Here is a 25,931-nt window from a genome sequence, read left to right on the forward strand (position 1 = left end):
ACAATAATCATTCTATAGAAGATCTAGAGGCAAATTATTATTTTGTTCACAGCTTCAACAACAGAAAAAAAACACCTAAAAATGCAAAACATTATAATAATCAAGTAGTGGAAACAACAGAATCAGCCATATGGTTGGTATTGCCTCAGTGGAAATACTTCTATCTACTGAAATCAACAACAAATAGGGAATAACAGAAGTGTTAAGCCTATCTTTCTCTGCTCATTGTTTGATCTTAAATGACATTTTCTTAAGACTGCCTTTGTTGTTTATATATTTCATCTTTCAAGTCATACTACTACTTCTAAACAAAGAATAAAGTAATAATAACCAGCATGTTACACCTGGTTAACTTCTGTTGTCCCCTACATGATTTTCTTCTCATTTTCTTTGAATGGGGTTGAAAGGACTCTTGTTTCCCAAGAGTTTGATATGGAGAGTTCCTATTGATATAAGACTGAGTAGATGCATGCCTTGTTGCAGAGGTGTTTACTTGAAAATGTAGTACAGGTCACAATTTACATTAAGAACCAGATTATTCCCTATGGTCCTGATCAGCCAAATAGGTCTTGTATTCTCTTCAGGATGCAAGAATTAGTCTTGCACATGCTTATTGTTAAACTTATTTCCATAACCACACTGTACGTATAGGGTCTGCTGACCCCTTCAGGTATACAGGCAGTAAAGCAGTCTTCGTATTCTGCCAACATTTTTGATATTTTAGAAATATGTAGAAGGTTCTTTTGACATTACCATTCTGCAGTATCACTATAATTGGCTGAGGATTATTCCTGGTTTCAGAAGGATTCAAGCTTCCACTGGTATCCTTGTTCCTTTTGTGATTGTCGTCATGGATTTTTTCTTGTTGCTGTTTTCTCAGAAGGAAGCTCATCTTTTTAATTTCTTGATCTATGTTAATTCCTCCATCACCTCAGTGTGAGATTCTTTTTTATCTGTTCCATGAAAATGTGAATAGCATTTCTGAAGTTAACATTTTTCTTATTTGGTTGCATTATAAGCTGGCTCAGTACACATTACTACATGATTACATATTGGAGGTGGAATTTTGTTCAAAGGTTTGGTGCATACACAGAAGCATTTCAGCAGACTAACTTCTACTTCTACTTCTTTCATTCTTCAGCTCTACCGTGTTTCTCCAAAAATAAGACAGGGCTTATATTAATTTTCACTCCAAAAATCACACTAGGTCTTATTTTATGGGTAGGTCTTATTATCGGAGAAACACGGTACTTTTCTCCTCAAAGCTTTAATCTCTCTTTTCCTCCAGTGAGCAAACTTCAAATATTTTCTGCTAATCATCATGAAAAACTACCTCTTACCATGCTGTTAAAAAAAAAAAACTTTTATAACCATTTAACCTTTTGCTCCTTTATCTGTTATGAATACACTGTTTTAACCTTTCATATATAAACTTATTCAATTTGTAAAGGAAAAACCTTAAGCAATTATTTAAAACAGGCATAAACTAATTCTGGAAATTAACTTTAGAGCTATTATGTTTGTGATTTGGTCTAAAATTAAGAACCAGACTAGCCTGTAGAGTTTCTAGTAAACCCGTTTATGTCATGGAATGTAGATTCAATTTTATTTTTAACTTTATTAGACTATATTTGATAAGAATTATTATAGCTTAACTATTTAAATTTCTAAGCATTTTAATGTCAAAATCATAAATACCATTAATTTTATTGGGTATTTAGTGTTTTTATTCATTTAGCATTTTGTAAAACTTGAAAATGCAATAAGTTGTAAAAAACATTAAACAGCTTTTTTATCGCATAAAAATTAAAAAGGCTGCTGGTTAATTTTGTTTATGATTTTACATAAGTGTCAATGGAAAAATTTTATACATTAAATAAATTAAAATTGCAATAAGGGAAGAGAGAAATATATGTGCTTTTAACATTTTGACTAAACAACCTTCTTCGTACAAGAGTATTGAGACAGGTTATTGAAATGTTATGGGATTTTTAAAAGAAAGCAGTACATTGCATTAAAACAGTCTCAAAGACTTGGAATTTTCTCCTCTGGAATGTATAAAATAAACAGGAAGATTTTTCACTGACTTGGATAGACCAGCAATGATAGGCCTGTTTGAGAAGTGTAATGAAAAGGTTGGAAAGAGAATTCTAATGCTAGAAGTTCTGTCTATAAGCTTAAACCTGTACTTCTTTAGTGTTGTATTTTTGAACATGTGAAATATTACACCTAATAAGATGTTGTATATAGAAAAGTTAAATTTGTATAAACTTTTTTCAAGATATGAAAGTTTTTATTATATATGTATTCTTTATTTTAGAAGTTTAGTGTCATGTAATGATCTTGATGGGATGACTGACCTTTTGTTTCATATCATTGCAAGAAGATTTTCCTATTACTGGTATTACAAAAAGATTGTCTAATTATGCTTGATTATTATAATATTTTTTGTATACTGAGTTGGTTTAAGTTAACTTTACAGATAATGTAATTTAAGACATTTTTTTCTGAGGTTTTAAAGAAGAATTGGCAAGTGTTTTTAACAAGTTTGTTGTTGTGTGTCTGTGGGAAAGAAACTGTAAGCAAGGTGATTATTAAAATATTTGGAGAAATAGGTGAAAGAAGTAATTCCTTAGATCTATATAATAAATGATGCGCAGTATGCACTATAACAAAATTGTGCTACTGAAAGTGTGTAACTATTTCATTTTGCAGTTTTTAATCTACCTTTAGTTAGAGAGAAAATAACTTTGTGAAAGGGATAATGACAGTAAGGGCATTACTTTTTAGAGTGAGAAAACTAAAATATATAAGTTTAGAAAAGTCTTTGAAACAAAAAAGTAATTCGAATTGACTACTTTAAGATATCATTCAAAAGATGAGTCCTTTTGCTTTAACTAAGAAATATAAGGCTGAAATGAAGTGATTAAAGCCTTAATGCTCTATGAAGTTTTCTGGAGGCAGGTGGGGGCGTGGCAGTGAGAGTTAAAGGTTAAGAGCTAAGAAAAACCGTTTCATTTGATAAGAAGATGCAATTAAAAACAAACAATAGTAGTACTGTTTCTGATATTTTACCTTTATAAAAATAGCCCTTCTCTGTACTTCCTTGTAGATAGCCTCTGAACACTTGGGGTTTCTTCCCTTTCTCTCTTTCCTCTAGTTTTGGAGAGGCCATATTATTGATTTTAATACTTAAAAGTTGTCATCTTTGTTACAACTATATATAACAATCGTAATGGGGTATTTTGAAACCAGAGTCACACCCCTGACCTAAGAATGTGCTTTGTTTTTGTAACAATATAAAGCAATTTCTTCAAGGCTCACGAGTATTCATCTTACCGTAATATAATATTAAGGTTGACCTGTAAATAACAATAATTTTCAAAGTGATGTAACTCGACATGAACTTCTGACCGTGGTAGGTCGCGTTATCTGCTAAGTGGTGCCACGCGCCACGAGAGATTTAGTAATTTGGGTAATTTTGGATATAGAATGAAAGCAAACGGCATATCTTTCTGCCTTCAAAATGTGTTACTCTAGATATATAAGATAGCTTACAGAGGATGACCACAAAGCTTTTTGTTTGTCAAAAGGTTTCAGTTATATTTCCACAAAACTCAGTGAAAGTTTTGGTTCTGGAAGAAAAACTATGCTTCCGGTTTCACAGCGCTACGGACGGCTGCGCCCAACAGTAGACAGGAAGTGCATCTTAAAGTTGAAGAAAGTATTACGTGCTAGTCAGTCTTTCTGAGCAGCTGTTGGGGGTTGTTTGGACGTTGGATACGTGACGTTCACACGACCTGTGATACTGATAGTGAATTGTTGGTACCGAAGTTTCGTAGGTGTAGATAGGTTTAATATTAGCAATAGACGGTGAATATTCCGAACTTTTACAGTTTAGCATTTGGTATGAAGATTGCGATACCAGTACTACTAAGTGTATAGCAGGTCTTGCAGACAATTAACAGAACACTTTCCAGTGTTTAATAGCAGATCTAGGTCACGAAACAACGCTGTTTAAAACGACGGAACAATATGGTGATACTCTTTAATTACAAGTAAGAGCGTGTTACTTGTTTGGTGTTAGTCGTACGTTTCGGTAGTTACGTTCTGCTTGTATTCGCATAGGACATGACGTTCACTGTGGGAACTTCTTCCCGTCTCAATAATGCGAAATCAACTGATGGATTTAAGAAACAGTAGCACGTGAACCTGCTGGCCTTGAACTTGATCATAAAATACTTTCATTTAAGGGAAGCGTTTTATATCGCTTAGTAGTTCAAGTTGTAACCATATTGATTCCTTTCGTTAAAGTGTCGATTTATACTTGAACTTCAAGTGGCAACTTTTAACAGTGTCGAATAAGTTTTTGATTTGCGTTTCTAATCATTTTGTACAAAGGGATAGCGTTGGATGTTAACCATCAGAACCATGCAACAATCAACAATATGAGAGATAAGTATATGGTGTCAAATATGACTATAACTGAATAATTGGAATTCTCTGATGATTGTTACATATGTGTCATTTTCAGTCGAATACTTCTGATAATTTCTTCAGAACGTAATTCTCATACTAACCTATGGGAATGTATATGAGCGACCTGGAGACAAAATGTAAGTAAACTGTGACAATGCCCAGTTTTTTGTTGATGTTACTTTGCTAAGAGTGAGTGAAATTAAACGATAATTTTTGTTTTAGTGTTTCTAGAGCGAGATGCAGGCGGCTACTGATTAACACATAAATATTTGGATATTTTGGTTCATTTGTATATTTCAGTGTCCAGTAAATTTTGTTGTTTGTTTTTTAATAATAAAGTCGTTTCTTTAAAAAACAACAACTGCTTCCTCCTTACACGTGATGTCTAGTGTGATAGTACACCAAAACTAAAAGTAGTTTTTTGATCATGAAGAGTGAAATGCCACCTTAATTTAAAGTAAAATGCTAAATCAGGAATTACGAGTTTCTTCGATAAAAGAACAAACAAGAGAATTATGAATGTAAAATCGACATATATATTTATTTATTTTTATCTATAATAAACTGTACGGATCATGGCTGCTGATAGTTTACATTGGCCCTGGAGAAGAATTTGTATGAGAGCTCCCCTCTCTCAATCAATTCCTCCTGAGAGAGGGGATCTCTGAGTATGCTTCCCCAGCCCCCAAACCCTCTTAATAGACCTAGTACTAATACAGTTTGTTACTTTAATAAGTTGTTATTAGCGAAAAGTAAACTTTGAGAGATAAAGGTAACAAGCAATATTTATGGTGAACTTAAGATAAAACTAGTGGTTGAATTGAGCTAATAATTGATATAAGTTCTATAGCAGGTATATTGATAAAAGATAACCATCGAACACACATACACGCGTATGATTATATATATATATGGAGAGAGAGACAGCTGTGTGTAAAGTACATTATTTGTTTACCTTCGTCTTCACGCAGGATAATGCTCCATGTTATATCCCAGACATTTGTATTTATTGAATTTTAATTTTAATAAGGGTGTACAACACGTTTGTTACGAAATTAAATAATTTTTATTTAACACATTTATATATGAATGAAACGGACTTTGCGCAGATCCAAATTTTTCGCAAATTAAATATTTCAAGGTACGCAGTATCTGTGTTTAAAACTTTTATAATATTCTTATAAAATATTTATAGTCATTTGTTACATTGGTGAACAGTTGAGGGAAGTTTCTTAGGTTTCTGAGAAGCTAGCATCACACACTTTCTGCTAGTTGTATCTAGTGTGATGTATTGTCAATATATATAACACGAATTTCGAATTGATAAAATATACTCGAGTTTTATAATATATTATTCATTTGTTTGAAGAACAATGCAACTTTAAATTTTTGCCCTTTGTGAGCTTTGATAGTTTTATTTTGACTATAAACATGTTTAAAAGGAGTGTTTTCCAGAGTTAGTGACATATTTCACATCTTTGAATATGTAAAGTAAGAACGTTCTTTTCATAAGAATAGTTTTATTTTCGAGGCTGAAAACAGCTTTGATGAAAAATACTAAACACGACCACTTGTGTGTGTGTATATGATAGTACAGTGTTTAATAGCGCACATATCATGAAATCAGTACATGTGTTAGTAGCTTATGTATGATACATTTTAGGTTTAATTTCTATAGAGTAAAAATAATATCGATAAAAAGTTGTTGATACCGAACATTATTTTACCGCTTAAATGAATTTTATCTAAAACACGACTTGTAATATAAAACGTTTGTTTAAACAAAATAAAGACTTGGATGAGAACACACGTGCACCACTCAGAAGTTAGGCTTGAGGGTTTCTTCAGTACTAGACTCCATGTTATAAAATGTTAATTTACTTTACGTACGGCAGAAGAGCTTCTATAGATCGAACTTTCATTCCATCGATTCCACATATGAAGCTGCGAGCATAGTGGATAAAATCTAGTTATTACAGCACAGTATTTATTTAACTTTTATTGAAGAATCTTGCAAGAGCCTTTCAAAGCCTCAGATGTTTTTATGATTCTTGGGAAACTGCTATTCTGTGGCTACTTCAGCACGTAGTAAACTTCAGCACCGGCGCAAGTAGGGTAGGGGTAGATTGAACCAGGGCACCTGAACATTCAACATTCGTATTTTAATGTATTATAGGAATTTTTGTTTTTGATCGATTTTGTAATTTTTTTAATACATTGTCCTTTATGTATTTGTTATAAAACTACTAAAATTTAAGGAACAGGCCTCTTTATAAGCCTGCACAAGAAAGTCTGGTACCAAAAGTAGTGAACCTTTAGGTTGGTATTTCAACCTGTAAACATGAAGTATTAGTACTGAATAGTGAAAGGAACAACGTTTGAAGTTTGTATTGATTTTAAAATAAATATTGTTTTACAGTTTTTATTTGAAAAATAATAGAGTAGAATATACATATTTCTTACATCGTAATTTTAATAAAAATCTAGCTTATTAGTTAATTAAATCTTGTAATATCCGTATATTCATACCACAACTTGCTGACACACGATGTTTTACGAAGATATATTTAGAAACCGGTTCACGTAGGAAGTATACTTTCAAAAACTTTTGCACATATATTTGTATAACCACAACAACATTCATTAACAAAATTGGTGTTGCAATAAACAGTTTACTCCCACAGATTTTTATGTCCAGTCATACCTGTAATGGTAATCATTTTAAAAGTAATACTAAATTCATTGGCCGACTTATTAGGATTGTATTTGTTATTATGCTGGCAAAGCATGGTCTTGTAAATTGGTTGTTAATGTAACATTTCATCACAATAAGAGTAATAATATTAATAATAGCTAACAAGTCTATCTTTACTTGTCCTGTACGCCCCCCACCTCCGCTAGTACAGCGGTAAGTCTAAGGATTTACAACGCTAAAATCGGGGGTTCGGATCCTTCGGTGGGCTCAGGAGATAGTCCGATATGGCTTTACTATAAGAAAAACACATACACTTGTCCTGTACGAGTTTCGTGTAAGGAGCCAAAAATAATATATCCCTGCATATCTTATATATTGCCTGTTGCTACCAACGTGGCATTTTACCCAGGACCTTTGCTTTTGGCCCGGCATGGCCAGATGGTTAAGGCGTTTGACTCGTAATTTGGGGGTTGCGGGTTCGAATCCCCGTCACACCAAACATGCTTGCCCTTTCAGCCGTGGGGCGATATAATGTGACGGTCAATCACACTATTCGTTGGTAAAAGAGTAGCCCAAGAGTTGGCAGTGGGTGGTGATGACTAGTTGCTTTCCCTCTTGTTTTACACTGCTAAATTAGGGACGGCTAGCGCAGATAGCCCTCGTGTAGCTTTGCGCGAAATTCAAAAACAAAACAAAACCTTTGCTATTCAGGTCAATTGAGTGAGTACGCAGCACAGAAAGCTTTGGTCGAAAAGTTACCTGTCAGTCAATAATAAGATATCAGATATTTTAGCACATAATGTGTTATGCCATTGTCTTTTAAGTCATCTCAGTAATGATACACAGCACTAAGAGCTATTTCTTATTAAGCACTTAGTGGAAATAAATTAAACTGCGAAATAAGCTAACTTTATTCTACAATATTTAGCACATCAGATTTACGAGTAAACGCACATGTATATAGATACGACAGCATTCAGGGACATCATAAAACGAAATGTTTATATACAGTGTAAAAAAAATAGTTTTTCGACAGTTTTCATCATCTGTATCAAATTATACAGTCATGTGAAAAAGTTAGAACACTCTATGAAAGCCTGTGTATTTTTGTAACATTTTTGGATATATAGATATTTAATCTCAATTTTCACAATACTGAGAGATTATAGAAATATAACTAAACAATTAAAACTGAAGAAAAGACTTTTTCAAGATCTTCTGTAAATGTAATTCTACAAAAATGCATATTCTAACTGAGGAAAAAGGTAGGACACCCCCACATTCCCCTTAAAATGGCTCAACTCGCATACAGGTGTATCACACCAGGTGCACATGATTAGAAGATCGTTACTAAGCATTTTGAATGAGGCTTGCCCTATTTAAACCTCAGACAGTTAGTTTGGTGTGCTCCTGACTGTTGAAGTGAGAATGAGCACCATGGTGAGAGCAAAAGAGCTGTCTGAGGCCTTCAGAAAGAAAATTGTAGCAGCTTATGAGTCTGGTAAGGGATTTAAAAAGATCCCAAAAGATTTTGAAATCAGCCATTTCACTGTCTGGAAAATAGTCAACAAGTGGAGGGCTTTCAAAACAACTGCCAACATCCCCAGGTCTGGTCGTCCAAGCAAGTTCACCCCGAGAGCAGACCGCAAGATGCTACAAGAGGTCTCCAAACACCCTAACATGTCATCACGGGACCTACAGCAGGCTCTGGCTACTGTTGATGTGAAGTCCATGCCTCTACAATCAGAAATAGACCGTACAAGTTTAACTTGCATGGGAGGTGTGCAAGGAGGAAACCTTCGCTATCCAAGAGAAATATCAAGATCAGACTGAAGTTTGCAGGGAGAATGTAGACAAAGACCAGAACTTCTGGAATAATGTTCTTTGGACAGATGTGTCCAAAATTGAATTATATGGACACCAGAACAGATAACATGTTAGGCGTAAACCAAATACAGCATTCCAGGAAAAGTACCTCATACCAACTGTGAAGCATGGAGGTGGAAGTGTCATGGTTTGGGGCTGCTTTCCTGCAGCAGGACCTGGACAGCTCACAATCATAGAATCCACCATGAATTCTAATGTGTATCAGAGGGTGCTTGAGGAACATCTGAGTCCATCTGTACGAAAATTAAAGCTGAAGCGGAACTGGACCCTGCAACACGACAATGACCCGAAACATACCAGCAAACCCACCAAGGACTGGCTGAAAACTAAGAAATGGAGAGTCCTGGAATGGCCGAGTCAAAGCCCAGATCTTAATCCCATTGAGATGCTGTGGGGTGACTTGAAACGGGCTGTACATGCAAGAAACCCCTCAAAATCTCACAGCTGAAAGAATTCTGCATTGAGGAGTGGGGCAAACTTTCTTCAGACCGATGTCAGAGACTAGTAGATGGCTACAAGAAGCGTCTCACTGCAGTTATTTCAGCTAAAGGGGGTAGGGTGTCCAACTTTTTCCTCAGTTAGAATATGCATTTTTGTAGAATTACATTTACAGAAGATCTTGAAAAGTCTTTTCTTCACATGACTGTATGTAAAGCTCAATGTGTTATATAGGCTTTTGTCATTAAATCTTGGACTGAAGTCAGCTTGGGTTAATGTGACAGAAACAACATCAACAACCTTTACTTTCTTAAAAAAAGTGTAAAATGTGCACCGAAATAAAATTCATGTTATGGTTTCCATGAACAAAATATTACATCAGTATAGGAAGAATATTAAAAGTGAAGAATTACGAATCGTTAGGCAATGTTCAAAGTGTTTTAGTACTGAAAACTGGCTTTGGGCCAAATTGAAAAGTAAGAAACCACAATAAATAATGTTTTTGATATTTTAAGCTGGTACTAATATTTGTAGTGTAGAGTAAAGCAGAAATAAGTTACATATACAAAACAAAAAGTTTTAACAATTTATTTCCCTTCCAGGTGGCTGAGGACCGCCTGATGGAGTCATCTCTTTTAACCATTCTCATCATTATACAGTAGTGTGTTGTCGGTCAATCAGCTAGCGGACACTAAAATGGCGCTACATAAGGAACTCTTTGTGCAACTTGTACTGTTGTGACATCATTAAAACTTGCGCATGCCATGATTCACAAAAAATTTATTCACTGTGTTAGCTACAACACATCATGACATATGAACTTCAAAAGCAAGAAATGGCAATATTTGTTACTCATAATTTTGATTTTATTTACTCTAAAAACAGCATACTTTTGGGGACGTTATCAAAGTACACCTAGTTTTACATGTAGTTTGTATTCAACCGCGAACAATTGTGTTATGAATATTACTTACGCTAATGTGGGAAAATTGTAAAGAAAGAATCTGTGAAGTTGTAGAATAGTATATCTATTATTATGTATTTTAATCATATTTGAAAGTTTATATTCAGAGCAATGTCAGATTGTGTGATGTATTGGGTCAGAAATGCTATTTTATATTCTTTTAAGGAGACACGATACTTGCTTCAAGATATTACTAGCTACTGACTATTGCAGATCTACACGTTTGTTCGTGACGTTGATGTGTTGATTTTAGACTAAACAAATAGTAATCTACAATTCTAATTTGTTTTCCAAAGCTGTATTAGTCAAAAATATATTTAAACCGAACTAACATGTTTCATATCGAGGCTTTCAAACTACGGGGCATAAGAAACATTGAGTAGCAGTAAAACACATTTTTATTTAAAAGTAACTTATTTTATTGAAATACATTAAAACACTGACCTCTCCATTAATTGTACTTGTGCTTCAGAATATTGGATGGCTATTCAGGTGGATTGTGAGTTGGAAAGGTTTGGGAACTTCTAGTGAACCTCATTAGTGGCGTGACGAATCACATGGATCATTGATTACGTTATAGGAATGATAAGTACAAGTATATCAGCGTCAAACCTTGTTGCTGTTCCATGAATCTTAGATTTGTGGTTCCCGGATTGAGAAATGCGGGGAAAGTTCACTTTACAAACGAAGATCGGGAAAAGTCAATGAATTTGTTGTGATTCAGTGACGTGTTTAGGACAGAATGTTGGGAAAATAAATTATCATTAGCGAAAAAAAAAACGTATAGAAAAGTGAAAAGAGACTCTGTGATTACGACTTGAACCCAGGATGTTTGGTCAAGAGGGCCAATGTTTCATTAAACCGAGTTTTTCCAAGTGTACGCGGCCCAGCATGGCCAGATGGTTAAGGCACCGGACTTGTAATCCGAGGGTCGCGGGTTCGGATTCACGTCTCACCAAACATGCTTGCCCTTTCAGTCGTGGGAGCGTTATAACGTTACGGTCAATTCCACTATTCGTTGGTGAAAGAGTTGGCGGTGGGTGGTGATAACTGGCTGCCTTCTCTCTAGTCTTACACTGCTAAATTAGGGACGATTAGCGCAGATAGCTCTCGTGTAGCTTTGCGCGAAATTCTATATGAACTAAAAATAATCCAAGTGTACAAACTGTCCCTCCCCTCTCTCTTTTCACTCGTAAAACCTTTTTTTTAAACCACGAGTATGAAACTTTATGCAACATAAAACTACAATTAGACCCGTATGTTTATTTTTACCAGATTTAATTTAAGTTATGAATCAATAATGATAAACTTTCCAAGAAACATTAGTATAAGCGAGTAAGCCGATAAGTAAAAAGAAAGTCTGGGACTGGGGCTTGAATTAAAAAGTGCATACATACGTATGTGTCTAGTTGGATTCTTAAGATTTGGTTGGGTGGTGATGAATCAACCTACTAAGTGTAACTTAATATGTTGGATATACGAATAATATATTAGGAAAATTTACTGTTTGTCAATGCAAAAACAAGATAAAGATGGGAAAGAGAAAAGGCTGGAGATAAAAATGAGTATGCGTGGCTTGACGGAATTGAATTAATAATTTTGCAACTATTTTAAAACTATTGGATTTGAGACGACGATAAATTTTGTAGATGGGGATGTTAATTATTTTGAAGACTATATATGTTAGCGTGGTCGTTTGTCATTATGTACAGGATGGCCCGTAAGTCCCTACTCATCCATATGCTATTATGTGATATTCAGTTACGCGTGTATTATAAATTTGTTTCTTTTTTCAGAGAAATATGGCTGATGCAAGCCCATTTACACTTGAAGAGCGTATTGTGACATAATATTATGCAGCGAGAATGAGGGACAGCACACATACATTGGATACATAAGATATGTGGATGGGTAGGGACTTACGGGCCACCCTGTATGAGTTCAAGGGCCACACCACAGTAAAAATATTGCATTTTAGCGTAACAGTATGTAATAACAAAATGTAAAGCTTGACACATGAGTGTTGTAATATTGTTGTGCTATATCGTAACCATTTACGAATTTTTGGGAACAGTAACATTCGTATCTGTGCCAGTTATCGTAGTATCCACGAGTACCTTGTGCTTTATTAAGACTTATAATACCGCTATAGACGTTGTGGATGTTTCGTTACAATGCTTGATTTAGTGTATGAAATGTTGTGTATGTAGAATTAGAACTTACAAATTACGTTATTTATTCGTATAATATTGCGATCTCGTGAAATAAAAAGTAAATCAGAAACTATTTCGAGTTATGTGATCGTTTTATAAATATTTAGTCATGTTAATTCATAGATTAGAATACTTTTGATACATATGAACTTGATACGCACAGTTTCAAAGCTCGTGCGAAAATACAGCACCCTCTGGAGAAGTGGATGATTTCATTACTTTGTGTAAAGGTTATACAATTCGGAAAGACGAGTTTACTGGCCAGGGGCGTAGATTTTTTACACCCGATTTGGGGATGATTTTTGCAACCACTTATGTAGACTGTTCAATTTGCAAATTGGTAAACTCTGATTACGTGAACCTGAAAGCTGTAAACATGCAGTCACAGAGTAATCTTGTTGCCACGATACTTTCATGTATACTTAGGCCTACTGACTGATACTTACGAACTATCGCTTAGCTCGAAAAGCTTAGAAGCACGCATGTATTAAAGATGTACATTTCGACTACTCAAAAAGCCTACATATAGGCTTAATTATGTAATTCGATTGGCAAGAACACGAGAATCACAAGAACAAACACACAATTTGTAGGCCTGTGATGCAATAAAACAATCCAACAGACCAAACTGTAGGGGGATGACTGTATGCACCATACCCCCACCTAAAATGAAGGGGGGATGTATACCGTCCATCTCCCCCCCCCGGATCTACGCCCCTGTTTACTGCAATGTAAGGTTTAAAACTGATAGTTTTATGCATGTAAGGTAATACTTGGGGTGAGAATCTTGCTTAAAGAATATTCCATTTTACAACAGCAAACGTGTTCTTTCCATGCATTAAAAAGTCGAAACGTAATAAACATAAATCTAAAAATCTGTAACGCTGTATTAATGCTTTTATGATTCACATTAAAAAGTGTTATTGGTATGCAGTATCATAAACAAATAAGCTGTCTTTGTTGTAACTTCATGACCGCGATCTTACTGAAAATTTAAACAAACTGAGACTCTTGTCTTCCTAATTAAATAATACACGAATGTTTTCAAGTTCACGTATTATTATAGTTAATAGTCCATTGATGCATTATAAGCATAGATTAAATAGTCAGAGAAAGGTCGGAGAAAAATAGTCAAATATTTTCAATTTTTCTCGTTTTCAGTACAATAAACGTATTTAGTTTACAGAAGTATACTTTATGGAAAGGTGTAAATTGCTAGTAACAAATTCAACAGTATTGTTCTAGAAAGTAGGCCAGTTATGGGCGTTTTTCATGTTTTACTATCCAACTATTCACCTCTAACCTGAATTTCAGTGTACCAATGTTACCCCGTAATTTAGACGTTCAGTGTAGTAAGTAAAACATTTTCACTGCATTGTTGCACGAAATAAATAATCTAATGATAAAAAAGTCGTATATGAACATATTTAATAAATCGTATTGCAAATAATAATATCAGATGTGTTTATATTATATATTTGAAAAGTATATTTATCTTAATATAAAAAAAATCGGTGATAGTGAGTTACGGTAACCAAAACGAATGGCTGTTAAGAAAGTTTTTATTTAAACTAGCTGGGGTACTCGTACTCTGTTTGGAAGTTTTGTAAATTCGTGATTAATGAAAAGTTTTTTAAGACGTGAAAAATTGTCTCCTTTATATACAATTAAAAAAAGAAATTAAAACGCCCATTAAAATAGCAAAACATAAAATGTGAAACCGTAAATTTGTATGCATCTTCTGATGGACCCAAGAAACCTTCATGCCAAATTTGGTGAAGATACATCAACAGGGGCGAAGTAGTGTTAAAATTTGAAAAACAGAAACACTCATAAAAACCGCAAACGTAAAATAGAAAATTTATGTGTATTTCCCCATGGACTAAATGAACCTTCATACCAAATTTGGTGAAGATCCATCCATACCCTGCGAAGTATTTACATGGACATACAACAGACAGTACTATTATATTTATACAAATGGCGCCAGTGTATTAAAACCGCATGTGACGTATTCATGACGTTATATCCGCATCCTGAGAATGAAAAAACCAAAAGTATTCTCAAGACGGTTGGTATGGGTATTAAAACTTTAATTAAAATAAAGTACAAAACAACATTTCGATTTTCGTAGGTCATCTCTAGGTTAACCTGAAATGTTCTGTTTTTTATTTTAATTAAAGTTTTAATACCCATACCAGTCGCCTTGATAATACATTTTTACTTCAAGTGGGTTTCTCGTCATCACGGAGAAAAATAAAGCTTTTGGTAACAGAAAACGGAGACGAAACGAAAAATTTGCAAATCTACATGTACACAGGATAAAATTTCGCTAAGTTAGCGGTTGCACATTGCGTGATAAAAACGTTTTTCCAGTATCATATAAGCAAGAGTTCCACTATGTTTACACAGGAGAAATATTACATTCAATTATAGTGATGTAGTAATTATTTCGTAGCTTTGCGCAAATATTCGAAAATGAACAAACAAAACGGTTACCCGAAGGGTCATAGTACCAAAGGATCGAAATTCTGAAAATTGAACATAAAAGCAATTGTGTATCTAGGCCTAATGTGTATTCAGGCTGTGGTATTACATAAACAGTAATGTTTATATTATTATATTAGGACATGAGCCGATAATATTTTGAGATGTATTTGTAACCATTTCAGAGACCTGTATTATTGTTACCCGTAACGAAAGCTTTCTAATCTATTGAAATAATTGTGGAAATTTTCATAATAGTTATCATACCATTATTATTGTTACAAAACAGAATGGGAATGTTGAGCGACATTAAGAAGAGTAAAGCAGATTCTGGTATTAGTGGCATAAAAGGTGCGGAATAATACAATAAAGTGCCGACCTAACAATATTAAGCTGTCAAGGAAATGCCAGAAAATCTAAGGTTTTAACAGCCGATTAAAACCAGCGCCATTCTGTAATGTTTTGGTTTCACTATTGTCACATTCATCCTACATATTAGTTTGTTCTTATGTGACCATGTTAACTTGTTTTAATATAATATCGCTAGTGTAGTGAAGTTTGTTTTCTTATTAGGTTTTTATAATTGCCTTCTGATACTGCTCGTGCACCATTTTATATCGGGTTCGAATCCCCGTCACACCAAACGTGCTCAACCTTTCAGCCGTGGGGGCGTTATAATGTGACGGTCAATTCCTCTATTCGTTAGAAAAAGAGTAGCCCAAGAGATGGCGGTGGGTGGTGATGACTAGCTGCCTTCTCTCTAGTCTTACATTGCTAAATTAAGGACAGCTAACGCAGATAGTCCTCGTGTAGCTTTTCGCGAAATTCAAAACAAACAAACAAACCGTTTTATATACCTAGCGTAACTGTACATAAAGTTTTGATAACAGTGTTATCGTAAAATCGATCATTTTTATAAGAGTGTGGCTAGAAGACGAGAACCTACATCGATATCAGTATGTTCTGTGAGGAAATTACTTAATTAAAGTTAAGCGCTTTCCTTTATTTGTATACAAAGTATATGTATGACATAATTTCTTTGTTCCACGTGCCCAACGTTCATTAAACTTTAGTACAGCTCTATGTCTTATCTTGTAGAACAGTCCTGTGGTACCCACGTAACTAACCCACCCTATTCAGAAGGATGTCTATATTGAGAAGTTAGGGTGTTGTGTAAACATGGCCGTCATTGTAGGTCTGCGGAAGTTTTTGACGATTTGTCTCACTAAACTGTTTAGTAGTTGTAATTACCACATCCTGTATGGAAGAGATGGCGTGGTACAGGCTGTTGTAGTGCAAGGGCAGAGGCAGTTGTGAAGTTTTTTTTTTTTATAATTTATCACTTTAATGGTGGACAGCTGCAGAATAGACGGAAGTCCATTACTAAATGTAACAAACGTTTCAGAACGATATCCAGAAGTATAGAACAAGTAATGATAACATGAAAATAACACGTTTTCTTGAATTTTTGGTCACTGACTTACAGGTTAATTTTATATATTTTTTCATCGTTTAATCAAGTGCTTAAAACATTGTAATCATTTATTTATCTTTTAGTACAGTGAAGTTACCTGAATTTTGGATTTAGATTAAATAAACAAAATGTTAATTTTTTTTATCGTGGCTATTTTGTTAACAGTTATATTTTCCAAACATTCCATCAGCATCGATGGTGTGTAACAGACTGCCTTTCTCTCCATTATTTGATAGTCCACATCGTGGGGAGATTGGAGGGTTATCTGTGTTCAATCTTCTTTTATCATCTATTCATGGGTACTTTTTGGATGATAGTTTGGACTGATCGCTTTATTTGATGTAAACCAATCTTGTTCCGTATTAGCTATTCAAAAAAAGAAAAATATATAACATCTTTCATCATAAACCACAATCAGGGATTCAATTTCCCTCGGTGGATTCAGCAGATAGCCCGATGTGGCAATGTTACAAGAAAACACACACACACACACTTTATCATAAACAGATTAGTTAAAGACAGTCAGTTGACACTGTAGATGTAACTGTGACAAAACTATGAAAAAACCCATTTTGGTAAAAATCAGTGTCATTTATTTGTTGTTTTCTTTTAATGTGATGTAAAACATATATAATACTTCTAAGGATATGGGAACAAATATGGCGGGTAAATTGTCTGAAATTGTGTATTAGAATGTCATGTTTTGTGAAACTTAAACTCAAAAACAACATATATCAATGTAATCTTGTTCCATTTGAAATATGTTGCTCTTATAAGTTTGTTCATGTTAATTACGATGGTATTGCATGGGGTTTGTATGTTTGTCTGTCTGTGTTTCCGCGTGCGTATATTTTCAAAACTAATAGGTCGATGTGAACGAAAATTTTACGAAACATGGGAAATAAGTACAGAACAGTTCTCCCCAAATTTAGTCCGAATTCGGACTTTTGGCCTCTTATTTTTATAATGGGGTGTATATGTTCGCGGTTTTGGCTAAATGACTATAAAATGTGATCGAATTTTTACCAAATCTCACGGGCACATTAAGGTTAAGACTTCTCATCACACTATAGAAATGGTCTGAATTTCTAACCATTTTAGATTTAAGAAGGATTTTCTGAGTTTTCGAAGGTAAAATTCTGCATTACCTAATATAAACGCATGCAGTATTTATGAGAGGCGGGGTGAGGGTATACAATCTCTATGATTGCAACTGTTCTTGATACACGATGATTCACAGTAACTCAGGAATTGTTAGTTGAACTACTTGCTAATTTGAGGTATGGATTGTTGGTTATAAAATACTAATAATTAAGAGCACGTAACCAAAGCGTGAGCGGTTTATTCTGGAACCTATTCAGTTATTTGATTTCATTACTTAATTTACCACTTGACAAATATTTTTTTACTTCAGGGTACGCTCAAAACTACCAGGAGCTGGGTATAATTTTTGAGACCCCTTATAAAGGCTCGATAGTGGTTTGGTGTTACTATCCCAGTGTAAAAGCTCGTTTTGGGTCCCTACACTTTATGATACACAATCATACAATACAGCCTAATTTATATGGTGTTTTATGTACACGCGTGTATTGTTAAAAAGGCATGTTCGTAGTACATAATAGTAAAAATAACAGAAACAGAATTCCTTAGAGATTGATAATTTCTAGGTAATACAACAGTTAATCAATTTTAATGTTATTGGAACATCAATGTTATTACAGTACATGAGCCTGTGACGAACACGAAGTAACTTTCGAGCTTTAGGCGTAGCAAAATCTTGCAGCATATCTGAATACACTGCACAACATTTTTTTTGAAAAGTTTTTTTGTTGATTGTGACAGGTACCTTGTGGGTATGCACAAATATAGTTTTGGGTTTGCTTCATGACTTAGGAACTGAGAAATAGACAGTTAACTGTTTACCGGCAATAACGTATTTAATTGCGTTTATGTTTTTAATACACTATTAAGTTCAACATAATTAAAAGTGTTTTGCTCCTGATTTTCGTTTGTTTTCAATGTCCGGTGCATCACGTTGCAGTGTCCAACAGTAGTCAGCAAGCATTGACAGATTCCAGTTGCCCTGATATCGTTTTTCCATTGTAGCAATGTCCTGGTGAAACTGAAGATTTCGATGAAACGGTACGTGATGGGCAAATTTGGATGTGATTTTCGTGATCAGCAGCCACAAATCTATAAGGAATACCCAACAGTGTTCAAGAAGCAAAAACTTTGTTGTGCAGTGATATTTGAGCCTTCCAACAAATGTTAAATACATTCGGCTCCCTGCTAGGTTACATAGACATTCTTCTGTTGTGTGGGTGTATATATATTTGACCTTAAATAGTTCTCTGTCAATTTCAAACGGGTCAGATCCGATATTTCTAAAAAACTGTTTTAGTGTTATTTAATTTTTTTATTTAGTTTGTGTAATAACACTAATGATGATGATAGTATTATTATTAGAATTTTCACATATTTTTTTTTCAAAATATTAAAAAGCTTTAATTATGGGTAACAGTAATATAGCCCTCTTGAGTTATTACAAACATGCCTAAAATGTTATCAGCTTATGTCTCTGATATAACATTAGGCCTACATGAATAATTTTACATTCGATTTTCGGAATGTCAAGCGGTGACCATTTCGGTGGGAAAAAGCTTCTTTCGCGTGATGCAGCTGTCACAGGTACTATCAACAACATTTGATTGATAGTTAAATAGTTTTTGTTATTGTTGTTAACGTTTTGAAGACTCGTGTAAGGAAACTTAGGGGGCCCGTATTAAGATTCCATACAAGCAACAATACCATTCAGTTGACGTATAAATTTACATAAGACCATTGAAATCTTTAGATTATTATTGACCCCTACCTAGAAAATGTCTTGGCTAGATCCGAGACTTGAATCCAATTGAACCGCTCTGGGAAGTTTTGCTAAGATACCCAGGGATGTATTCTGAAATATCCATGCAGTTAGAGGTACTTTGAAAGAGGAGTAGCGAGTTATTTTATTTGATGCGCCCCAACGTTTGTTGCCAACTGTTACAAACAGATCATATATATGTTGTGGTTGTAGCTTAGGTCTACTTACGCCGTACATTCCTAAATGGAGTTTCAGCAGCGAAACATGACAACACTAATCTCATGGAGTGGTGTCTCAAAAGTTTGGTTGTACAATGTATATTAGTTAGGGCCTTAAAATAAAATAAGTAAAAAAATGTAACACCCGTAAAAGCTTGCTGTAATTTTGTCTGTTCATGAGTAAATGAAATATCATTAACTTAAGGAATTTTGAGACCTAATATTTTAGGTATAAGGATATTTTTCTTACCATTTGATGTGGTGGCCCATTAAGATTGTTATAAAAATAATACCACAGTGCATTTAATACCTTGTTATTTTCTGAAGTCTTTGATTTTAAAATCAAATAAGGATCTGTTCGCTTGCAGATTAATGTACCATAAATTATTTCAAATAATTGTTTATCTAAGTCTTAACTAGTTTCCGATGTTTTAGCCATTTTGATTTTCAACAACAAGGAACTCGTTTTCAGTAATTTACAACAATATACAAAAACGTGTATATATATATATATATATTGCAATTAATTATTTTACATTTAAAATTCGGATATACTGTGTAAAATTCACGCCATTATTTCTTATGGTGGATTTTTCTCTTGTTTTTAATTATACACACAGCTGACGTTCTAACGACACTTTCTCCTTTCCCGAAATTAAATTTTAAAGCAGACAGTTGTGGCAAATTAGACCATTGGAATTTGTACTTAGTTATTGTGCATTTACGTTTTCTGTCTTTAGTGTGTAATTATCTTTTCAAAATTTGCTCGCACGTATTTGTCAATATTGTTTTATTATAAAGCACATGCGTGTAAATTATAACGTTTCCAAGAACATTTCTTCGTTTAGGTTGTTTTTCTGGCTGGTAAATAGTTCTACGTGTCAGAAAAAAGTTTGTATTGAATTTAACATCAGACAAATACATCTATTTAATGACGTTAGTGGTTGCCTTTTGTTATTCTGCGGATCACTGATTCTGGACGCGATTCTCGTTATGGGCACATTATGAAGTAGAGGGTAATCATATTATTTGGTTTAATGGTTGACGATTAAGGTAGACAATAACAAAACTCAAGGTGTCTCTGATTGCTGATCTGGCCGTTTACCTCACGTATGTTTAAGACGCCGTTCATTTGAAAAGTCTGTTTTTATAGAATATCACATGGTACTTTTCTGTCTTTGTTTTTCCGTTAATTAACAAGTTTATTGTTTATGACAAATTCAGTACCTTGTTCTGGAACTTCACATGTGTTATTGATACTATTTGAATAAATACAAAAGTTTAAACCTCTGATATCAATAAGAGTTTAATTATGTATCCAATACATGCTTTTTTTTTTTTAATGATTGGATGAAACAAACTTTGGCGGTAATTATTGGTCACTGTGAGCTTCCAGTTTCAAGGTTTCAACGATATTTTAGGCAGTGTAGGCAAAGTTGACTGCTCCCGCCTATTTCTAGATAGGGAACTACGTTTCGGTTTTTATACTGAGGCTTTCAGGTACCAGTCAGAGTCGTTAACCTGGTAGTCTTTTTATTGGTTAACGTAGTCCACATACAGGAACAAGTGTGCAGGACCGCGCTAACTAACAAAAACCTACACATCTAACTTTTACTGCGATCTAAAGAAGTCTTCGGTATAGCAGCCAAAAGGTTCCCCAATCCAGAAACAAATTGTTTGTTTGGAATTTCGCACAAAGCAACTCGAGGGCTATCTGTGCTAGCCGTCCCTAATTTAGCAGTGTAAGACTAGAGGGAAGGCAGCTAGTCATCACCACCCACCGCCAACTCTTGGGCTACTCTTTTACCAACGAATAGTGGGATTGACCGTAACATTATACACCCCCACGGCTGGGAGGGCGAGCATGTTTAGCGCGACGCAGGCGCGAACCCGCGACCCTCGGATTACGAGTCACATGCCTTACGCGCTTGGCCATGCCGGGCCCTCCAGAAACAAAGGGAACAGTTCATTAAATCTAAAACTCCACAGTGTCACATTCACTCAGTATTTTCGAAAAGGGTCAAGGAAAAGTGTTTTGGTTTTTTCTCACACTCACAGGGCCGCCTTACTTCACGCGTAGATGATTCTCATTTACCGTGAGAACGAATCCTTCCACGCGTAATGATACATACTCACCATTCACGTGTCATTAAGTAGAGTGATACTCGCATAGCTTCGTGCATCTAATTAGATCTTAAGATAGCGGTGGTCAGTATTTCTCCTGCAGATTTATGTAATCACAAGAGTGGAGTATATGTCGTAAAACATCTTAGAGGCTAAGTAATTAATAAACGCACAGGAAATTAATCTAGACTGTTCTGTTCCTAGGAAAATAGTTTGAACCTCCTTGTTTTTTTGGGAATTGGGAGGAGCAATCTATATAAAAAAGAAAAAAAGACGTCTGATGTGTATCAAAGATCCCTCTCTCTCTCTCTCTGCCTTTTACATTTACACGTATCATTATCTGTTTAGATGTACAATGTACATTTTAAAAAAGATCGTGAACTTTAAAGCAGAACCGATATATATATATATGTAGTAGCTAAATGTCTCTGTTCTGTATCTCCTGAACGGTTAATTTATATATATATATCAAAATGCTTCTTTTCAAGAGTGCATTACAGGAGAAATTATTCTTTTTTTTTTTTTTTGCAAATATTGTCATTTTTTTCTCATTGATTTTTTAACTTCTAATTCTAAGATTTTTGGCAGTTTCAAGCAATTCACTTTTGTTATGTTTTTATAGTTGTTTTGAGTGGGTATGTGCTGAACCGAATAGTCAGAAAAAACACAACTTATTTAGAACAATTTTTTCTTTTTTAAGAGGGAATTTCACAAAGAAGAAAACGGAACTTCCACTCTATCTAATGGATAACTCAATCGTTAACAATCTGTACTAGTGAATAGCATGACGTGCACTTAGGATGTTACCTACAATTTCATTGGTGGTTAACTCAGTCACTATTTAGGAATATTTCATAAACAACTTGCATTAATAAACAAAGCATATGACACTGAACGGCATGCAACAGTGTATTATGTAACCAGAGGCATTTTATTATGAGCCTGTAGCAGCTGATTATATTATTCATATTCAGGGTGACGTCATTAACATTCAGTCTTGCAGCAACAACGAGTAGCAAGAGGAGTGAATAATATAATATGCGTTTGGAGAACTTTTTTTTTTTTCATACTAGGGGTGGATAACAAATAAGTTGATTTGCAAAATATTATTAACAATCTGTATAAATAGAAAATGTTCCTGATCACGTGACTTTGAGCACATTCATGTTGATTGTAAGAAAATATTTTAAAATGTTACATAGCAACCGATTAAAGCTTAAAGCGAAATTAAAGACCTACTCTGTCTTAAGAAAATGAAATTAATGTATTACTGCACACTAATTTGTTATATGATTGGGCTGTGGAAAACCTCGCCAGTGATCATCAAGTCAAAAGGCCCATATCGCTAGAAATCGGGTTTCGATACCCATAGTGAAAACAGCACAGATTACTCATTGTTTAACCTTGTGCTCAGTAACAAACAAAGAAATCTGTAGAAATAACTCTGAATTTATCATCCTGACGTAAAAAGCAAGTCTGTGTTAAGTGTAGTGCAAAGTGTTTTGTTTATCCATTCCTTGGTGCAAAGACACAAGAAGTGCCTTTTACATTTACACGTATCATTATCTGTTTAGATGTACAATGTACATTTTAAAAAAGATCGTGAACTTTAAAGCAGAACCGATATTTTTAATAAATAGTGTATAATAAAATTAAAATAGATAGATGTCTTAATCAACAACTTACTTGACATTGTATCCCCTCCCCCCGACTAGACTGAACTCCTGATTTTTAGGTATTATGTACTTTTCGCACTTACCGCTGAGCTGAAACATATCTAGTCAACACGATTTATGCTTTAAAGTAAATGTTATTTAGGCGAACAACAGCGGGTGGTCTGAAACTTACTATTACAAATGATTAGAAGTACAAATATCTCCATTATACACCCAACGTAATACAGTAAAACCTGTCTAAGGCAGAATCGTACGGGACCGAGTAAAATTTCCGACTTAGCAGGTTTTCTGGCTCAGGCAGTGAACACGGATTTCCTTAATTATGTATAACGTTTTAGCGGAACGTTATACTTGCTTGACTCAAGGGAAGTAAGTCGTTTGTGAATGTAGTTATTGTACTGTTTATGCTATATTTATTAGAATAAGAACAAAAATAGACATTCAAAATATACATAAGCACACAAAATGTTAATCAAATTTATTTGAAGAAAGTGACCAATTTCAACTGTTTCGTTGTTTTTTTTTTAATAGGCTTTCTCATGCGGTTAAAATAAAACGCCAATTTTACGGCCTTTTCATGAAGTTCATTTTCTCACTTCATTTTTGCATACAATTTGTTGGCGTTAATATAACTTAATACTTGTAATGAAGTAAAATTTCTATTTCCTCACTATCTTTTCTATTTTGTTCATCTTCTGAATCTCACATTGTTACCATCTTGTGATTCTGTTATAGGTTTTAAATTAATAGGTTTTTCTATTAAAACGTTCTTGTCAACGTTCACAGAATCTTCTGCATCAATCTTTTCAATCAGAGTTTGGATTTCACTAGAATAGTGGTTCCCAACCAGGGGTGCGAGATAACATTTTTTTTTTTTTTGTAGGCCATGTATGGTTTATGCAACTTTTAATTTGTTGTAATATTTATTATTTTCCAAATGTTTCGTTTTTGTTTATATATCATTAAAAACTAATTATAAAAATTTGTTTTGGCCACATTCACCTTTATTCTTAAATAAATAATTACTGTGAAGGTGCGAGAACATATTAAAATTCTTTAGGGGTGCGGTGCATCAAAAAGGTTGGGAACCACTGCACCAGGATCATCATAACAAACTTCTCCACAATCTCTGCCATTATCAAGAATAAATCTACAGTTTCGAAAGCACTTTATTTCACATTCATCTTTAAAGCATTTGATTGAATGACTTAAAAATGCAATTGCATCTAACACGTCAATATTCATGGTCATTTCTGATGCTCTCTTACAGTCGTCCATGTTTGCAATAATATGCTGAAGCATCAGTTTTCTGTATTTCAGTTTTTACGCTCTATAATTCCATTATCTAGTAGCTGTAGAACTAATGTTGTACATGGAAGTAGAAAGACTAAATGAACATTTAAAAGTTTAAACAAATTATTAATTAAACAAGAATTTATTAATATTTAAAGAAGTTATAAATTAAGAAATTAATATTTAATTAAAAGAGTTTATCCGCCTTAATCAGGTTCTAATCCTTCTTGTTGATAGATGAAGTAGGTGAAAGATAATTTTCCGTCCGTGTTCTGCAGGTTCCGCCATATAGAGGGCCTTTTATAAGAGAAATCTTAAGATAATGCTGCAAAATTTTGATATTTACAGCTTGTACAGGTTTCCGCCTTATGCAGTTTCCGGCTTAGACAGGTTTACTGTATATTGAGATATGCAATGTGGCACGTTCTTGGGGAGTCTAGAATGCTTGAGATACAATATGTTGTTTATACTGTGTTGGAAAAATAGGACATGGAAAAAACAAAACAGCATGTACAATATTGTTATTACAATGTTGTAATGGATTGTAGTGGCTGAGAAAGAATATTTAACCCAAAACTGATGGAATGTTTATTGTTGCGTTTCAAGATGTTTTCTAATAGGAAATTTAATGCAGAATATACGATAGTTATATTCTTTGTATAAAGTTGTGTCCACGTGCATTGTTGGGTAAGGTTCAAAAGCCCGAAATCTGAGAAATGAGGGTGGGATTACAAATAGTACTGATACTAATGGTTACCCGCAGAAATGTTTCCAAGGAGAGGCAAAGTAGTATGAAATTGTGGATTGAATAAAAAAATCCATATACTCATGTTGTTTGAACAAAGAAAGAATCACATTTTTAATTTCCGGGGTGTGTGTGTGTGTGTGTGAAGTGCCCCTTCTTATCCTGACCCCTGTGGAACGTCCAGCTGGTGTTGCTAAGTGCATAAAGTATATCTCACGGTATTTAGCCACTCACGACAAACCAGACTTTTAAAACAATAAAATTTGACATCTGAAATAGAGGTCATTTGATACTATAAGGTCAAAAGGACAACAAAATGCAAAACATATGAAGGATAAATTTAACAGTTTAATGAAATTTAACAGAAATATAACT

The 25,931-nt window shown here is 34.3% G+C and overlaps 2 protein-coding genes across 5 annotated transcripts in view; one reads left to right on the forward strand and one right to left on the reverse strand.

Moving 5' to 3' along the window:
- The window catches only part of LOC143225121 (protein Njmu-R1-like), an 85,754-nt gene extending 74,710 nt beyond the window's left edge, over nucleotides 1-11,044 (reverse strand). Inside the window, exon 1 of the mRNA XM_076453947.1 lies at nucleotides 10,908-11,044. Coding sequence (XP_076310062.1) covers nucleotides 10,908-10,915 — 8 coding nt within the window. The 5' untranslated portion in view covers nucleotides 10,916-11,044. The remainder of the gene's footprint in view (nucleotides 1-10,907) is intronic.
- LOC143225122 (cytohesin-1-like) overlaps nucleotides 1-25,931 on the forward strand; it is a 100,083-nt gene that overhangs the window by 13,670 nt on the left and 60,482 nt on the right. For 2 of the 4 annotated variants that reach the window (XM_076453951.1, XM_076453952.1), the window contains exon 1: nucleotides 3,476-4,616. The exons of the other annotated variants lie outside the window; for them this stretch is intronic. In XM_076453951.1, coding sequence (XP_076310066.1) covers nucleotides 4,583-4,616 — 34 coding nt within the window. In that variant the 5' untranslated portion in view covers nucleotides 3,476-4,582. Of the gene's footprint in view, nucleotides 1-3,475; nucleotides 4,617-25,931 lie in introns of those variants that run through there. 4 annotated transcript variants of the gene reach the window in all.

Source organism: Tachypleus tridentatus, chromosome 9 (assembly GCF_004210375.1).
Source record: "Tachypleus tridentatus isolate NWPU-2018 chromosome 9, ASM421037v1, whole genome shotgun sequence".
Lineage (NCBI taxonomy): Eukaryota > Metazoa > Arthropoda > Merostomata > Xiphosura > Limulidae > Tachypleus > Tachypleus tridentatus.